The sequence below is a fragment of the Fringilla coelebs genome, assembly GCF_963513975.1.
Source record: "Fringilla coelebs genome assembly, chromosome: 2".
Taxonomy (NCBI): Eukaryota; Metazoa; Chordata; class Aves; order Passeriformes; family Fringillidae; genus Fringilla; species Fringilla coelebs.
This window is the reverse complement of record NC_140029.1, coordinates 19,673,180-19,679,179: the sequence shown is the minus strand read 5'-3', so window position 1 is coordinate 19,679,179 and position 6,000 is coordinate 19,673,180. Positions and strand designations below refer to the sequence as shown.

The window sequence follows — 6,000 nt, the reverse complement described above, 5'->3', positions numbered from 1 at the left end:
ATGTAAAGTGATTGGGCTCCATGCACTCACCACCACTCTCCCCCCTTCTCTCATCTGTGTGATTTTCCTTCCCCCGAGCTGCTCTGACAGAGTGAGCCCAGCTTGCACCAGTCTTTTCCAGCTGAGGGGCAGCAGGTGCAGAGTGGCTTCATGCACTCCTTGCTCCCGCCAAGGGCAGGGTCCGTGACAGATTCCTGCCTCCATCATGGAGAGGGACTTTGGCAGTGGGAAAAAGCAAACCCTTTGCATTCCCTGGGACATCAGTGAAGTCATGGATGGAGTGGAAGAGGAGCAGTTTTGCCCGTGAGTAACAACACTTAATTTGGTAGCTGCTTTCTGTGCTGCAGAGGGTTGATCCACGGCGCTGAGAGCTGCTGCTGCATCACCTGGGGACAGACTGAGGTCCGTGTGTCCCTCAGCATGGCAGGGGTGCCTACAGCAGCTGCCCTCCAGCCCCTCAGAGGGTGACCTGGGCAGACAACAGCTAAAGGGTGGGCACCCCTTGTGCATGTGCGGTATCACCGGGGCTATGAAGTTTTCGGGAGCAACTGAAAGAAGGAAAAAATTGGACCTGGGTGAATTTCTGAAAGAGAAGACAGCCCCATACTAGTGATATGCTAATGCATGTAATTTTTTAAATGGCAGTAGGAGAGTTCGTTTCTTTCTTCTCTTAAGAGGTTAAAAGTCTGCTCAGAATAAGAGGGCAAGAGAGTATTTGTTTCTATCTAGATACTGTGTCTTTTGCTGTTGAAGACCTGGATATGCAGCTGCCAAAACTGCAGCAAAGAGGATGGGTTTGGTGAGGTGAGAGAAAGATTGGCATAGAAAAATATATGTTGACAGGATTTTAGGCTAGCATAGTGACAGTGCCAAAATTTTCTTTGGTTTTAATCTTTGATAAGATGAACAATCCTGGCTGAATTTCAGTACTAATTGAGGGTTTCTCTTTTGATCATCATGCACACACCAGACTTCAGCACAATCTTTAGAACTACTTAACAATGTACAAAGACATTCAGATATCCTTCTCAATCAGTAATATGGACATATAAACAGTCAGAATTTTTAATTGAGAAGAATGTTTTTCTGGTACAAAAGCTATCAGGTGAAAACCTGAATCTCACAATACTTACAGACATCCAATTCCCATCTGTCTGACCAAGCTTCTCTCATTCCTAATGGCAGCTACGGTACAGTACAAAGCTGTGTTGGATCCACCTGCTCCTTGATCCTTGTAGATTAAAAGGATTTAATGGGGAGGAAGTTCTGGGTTTGGGAAGAGGGAGGGGGAAGGGCTGCTTTTGGAAGGCTGTGTGTTGGCTGATGTGCTGCTGTACGATCGGCCACAGTCTTGGTCTTTCAGCCGTGGCTGTATTAACTGCACTACAATGTTTCTGTTTATTTCTTTCTTTCAAGGGAATGGGGAGAATTAAATCCCATTTTCTCATCCAAGTTATTCCTCTGAGCCAAGATCATGTACTCAGTTTTGGCAGATGCACTTGGACATGTGCCCCTGTCTCTTTGTTTGTAAGGCATCCTTTTCTTTCCTGGTTTGGGGAATGTGGAGTGAATCTTTGTCCCTCAGGAGTAAGCAAAGAGCTGTACACTACACCAGCATATTCTTAGGGGCTTATTATGAGCAGGTAGCCCAGACATTGGAAGGCAACTGGTCACAACTTCCTTTCCTATCATACAGTACTGCAGGACATATATCTATAGATATCATCTATATCTATATCTGTATCTATATATATCATCTATATCTATATCTATCTCTATATCTATGTCTATATCTATATCTTTATCTGTATCTGTATCTATATCCATCTACATCTATATCATCTATAGTGATATATATATATATATATATATATGTATAAAATCTAATATCTATTATATATATATATACACACATACACATGTATGAGAATGTATGCAAACTTAGATCTGGGATAAATTACCCCATTAATCACCTCCTCTGTCAAGGTTTGTGAGAGCAGGAGGCTTGGGAGCTATCCCACACTCCCACTGGGGCCAGGGCTTAAGCTTTCCCATGGGCACAGGTGTGAGCTGCCATGGTTGCTGCCATTCCCCTAGTCTGAGCTTACTGCTTTGCTGGTGCACACAAAGAAAAAGCTGCATTTTTGAGAAGAAAAAAAAAAGTTACCTTGCAGCCTATTCTTTCCTTTACCTTAAGAATCAATGGGAAAAGGAATGAGATAGCACAAACCACATCAGCTTCCAGCAAGAATAATTACACTTCTCCTGCTGTTATAAAGAGCAAAATAAAACCTTTAAATGGCACCATATAAAGGAAGACAACAAATTAGGGGAGTGTGGATACAAATATTTAGGACAGTGAGCAGTGTCCATTTCTTATCATAATATTGTCTCATTATTTTTTTCAGTTTAGTCTTAGCTAAAATAAATCTTGAAGTATCATTTCTATTTCTACATGTGGCTTCCACCCTCCCTCCATAACACAACATTCAGTATCCATTTAGATGGCTACTAATGGTTGAAAATAGCTGGCCCTAGTGAAGAACATAATAAACCATTGTACAAATATAATTTTCTCTTGCAATCATGTAGATACCCTACCTGAGGTTAGCTCCACTTTGTGAAACAAGCATGGGGAGTGAAGGTATAGGGGGTTCAGTAAACTTTGCCAACTCTTTCTATAGCTTTTCTTACCAACATTTATATCACATACTGAAATACCATCAGATAGAGTTGCTTTTGACTCCTGTTCTGCGGTGCCTACAACTTTCAGGAAAAAGCATATTAAGATGCTGAAGTGACTTTAATCTTCCACTTCATTCAGTTTAGGTTTTTTTTTTAAGCTGGAGATAAGTATTTTTATACTAATCAGTCTAACCCTCATTGAGGTCACTGTTAGGTAGGATGAACTTGGACAGTGACATGGCTTGTTCTGTCAGTTCTAGGGTAAGTATTATTCATTTAATATGTGAATAGAAACACAGCAGCTGCCTGACCTTCACATTAAGAGGTGTATGATTTGTTAGCTGTCTGTGAAGCCTTTGATTCACTGAGAAACTTATTCCACTTGCAGTGAAAGCTTCCAGCAGATGTTTTTTGATGGATTTCAGGGTGGTGGAGAAGCAGTTCAGTGAGCAGTGCAACCAGTCTTATGCTTTGATTCCCTGAAGATTTATGTCTTGAGGTTGAGCCACCTTGCACACACTGGTTCAGCCTGGGTGGCTGTCTTTTCTCTACCTCACTTCCTCCTTCCATTAATCATGTTCAAACTAAACTTCCTTGATTCTCCTGCTACACTGTCAAATAACCTTGAAATTGGCCAGCAGCTTCACGGGCTATCAGACACACAGATAACAATATCAGGTAAACACAGTAAAACACAGTAGGTCTGTACAGATATCTCTAAAACAGGTAACTTTCAGTTTCAGCATTTTACATTGGAGGGGAAGAATATGTTATGTCCAGGCCAAGCCCTAAGAAGTGCTAATTGAAGTGTCTTCAATTTCTATTAAATCCTACATAAACTTTCAGTTCTCATCAGAGGTTTGGATCTGGCTATGACTTCCTCCAGAATTGAGGCAGGTACTCTCATAGTTTATAATATTATATTATGATAAATTAATCTGAGGGTGAAAAACCCAACAACTCCACTTGATTCCACACCTCAGAACTGTAGTGACCCCAGCTGTATTTTAAATGCTGTGCAGACTTGCTTTTGGTAATAAGAATTTCTGGAGCTTATTCAACCGTTTTCTTTCTGACTTTGGGGCAGATGCTATAAAATGCCTTAAGCAAAAAGAGCTTCATATTGCAATATTCTGTCACAAGTATGACAGACTTGTGATCACAGCTGCAGGATGAGCACCATGGTATTTGAGGAGGTAGAATGTGCATTCCTGAACCCCTCCAGTAATAGTCCCTCACCAATCAGCAGTAATTAGCTGCTGCACAGCTAATTTGAAGCAGAGTTTCTTGTGCAATTGTGTAAGGCCCGTGAGTTTGGGGTCAGGTGCCCAGCCGTGGCTGATGTGCAACAGGAGGTCAGGGAAGAAGGTGGGAGAGAGGGGGCTTGCAGTGAGAGGGTCTGCACCTACCCAAGGGGCTGTGGGGCTGTTTCTGCACTGGCAGAAGGGATGGCTGGGGCTCAGGCAGCAGCTCTTGGAGGAAAGAGAGATATTTTGGCTCAGCTGTGCCTGGAACTGGAGGATAGAAGGCTGAGAGGCAGCAAGGAGCATTTAATGTTTTGATGTGCAGTATGTTGCTCTGCATCTTCTGCTCATCTAAAGGTGAAGGTCACCTTAGATTCAAGAGTGCTTTGGGTTTGGGTCAATACAGGAATTGTCTCATCTTTCCGCAGAGCATTGATGGTTGCATTAACCAGCTGGGGTTTTGTCTGAGAGGCTGCATTGTGCTGCCAGCCCAGCTTGTGCCGCAGAGATATCGAGCCTGGTTTGGAAGCTGCAGGAATGAGGGTTACTCAGAACTTGTGGCATTGGGGTTCTGCTATCACAGTTAGTGGGCTGATGCCCACTCCAATCCCATGCAATAGTATTTTCTTTTTAAAGAAGAAGAGACTGCTTTTGAGTTTGTTGAGGTAGGCAGGGTGCAGTGACAAGATGGTAGAAACAGGACCTGACATCCTTTCCTATGGTCAGGTAGGTTGCTATGGTGTTTAGGAATAAAATGAAACAGAGAAGGAGGAGTAGCTCTAAGGCTGCAAACTTTTATTGTTTAAAATCACTTTAATAGCATATACAGCTCTACACGAGCCCTGGTATTCATGACTTACTATGTTTCATTAAGTTGGAGATTATTAGCTTTTCAGAAAATAAAGGCCTGAGGTGCTCCTGGTAGCACCTATACCAAATGTGTACGAGCTAGAGATTATTTTTACTCTTTTATCTGGAGAAAAATTCTAATTAATTTTACCTTTCAGACTACTATTAATTCAGAATCCACTGAGAAGATTTTGATTAACCAAAATTTATCCTTTTATTAAACAAATTAGAGTCATTCAAGAAGCACATGAGAAATTTGTAAATCTACTATTAGAAGTAACTTATGATTTTACAGTAAGAAGTCAATTTGCCAGGAAGAGGAAACCATTTATGTTTCAGTGGGACCAGACATACTCAGAGGTGTAGCATCACATCAGTGAAGATAAGCAGCTGCATTGCTCAGGATGTTCCTAATTGTTTGTTTCCTGTATGAAAAATCTGCTTCTTGTATGTTAACACTCAGAAATGTTAAAATATGAGTTGAGAGTAAATAAGCTGAACTGCATTTAGTCATTGCACCAGCACTCTCAATAAGATTTGACCTTAACTCAATTAAGCAGAAATTATTTTCAAAGTGATAGAAACTAAGTGGTGCAGTAGAGGCTATTAGGTTGCAAATTATTATGTATAAGGATCTGCAGTAATTGTCAATGGTTCTTAATATATAGCAAAAATGGAGTCATTCAAGCCAGAGTGGTACTAGGGCAGGGAGCACACGCAGATGTTTATGTGGGAGCTGGCATGCAATAACATGTTATTGCCTCAAAACTTGTAGTCTAAGCACTAAATTATTCTGAGACTATTTAAAATAGAAATGAGGGCATCTGCAGGAGACTTTGATGAAGTTTACCTGCACTGCCTTAAATATGGGCTGGAATTAACTCTGCTGACCACTGTGCATAAGGAGGCTATGGAATGGGAGCAGGATTCTGGGAGCAGCCAAGGAAAGCCGAAATCTGTTGTGCCAGTTGTCTTAGGGAAGTGGTAAGGTGTGAGGGATTCAGGTTTCCCTTGAGAAGGGAATTGAAGATGTGACTAAGCAGGGAATGCCCCCTGGATGAAGAAATGGCATTAAAGTGCCTCTACTGTTGAACTTGATGTGAGGGAGCCAGGGACTGCCAGCACTGGTGCAAGCTGGCAGCTCATAACACCTGTCAGGGTGAAAACCCCAGCACCACCCAAATCAGGCTCCATATACTCTATTCTGCATCTCATTGCAGTG

At 41.9% G+C, this 6,000-nt stretch overlaps 1 protein-coding gene across 1 annotated transcript in view; it reads left to right on the top strand.

The window, feature by feature from the left end:
- Positions 1 to 205: 205 nt before the first annotated feature.
- Positions 206 to 6,000, top strand: part of FRMPD4 (FERM and PDZ domain containing 4) — a gene marked incomplete at both ends in the record, with an annotated part of 393,220 nt that continues 387,425 nt past the window's right edge. The window contains one exon of the mRNA XM_084201307.1: positions 206 to 303. Within this exon, the coding sequence (XP_084057433.1) occupies positions 206 to 303 (98 nt within the window). The remainder of the gene's footprint in view (positions 304 to 6,000) is intronic.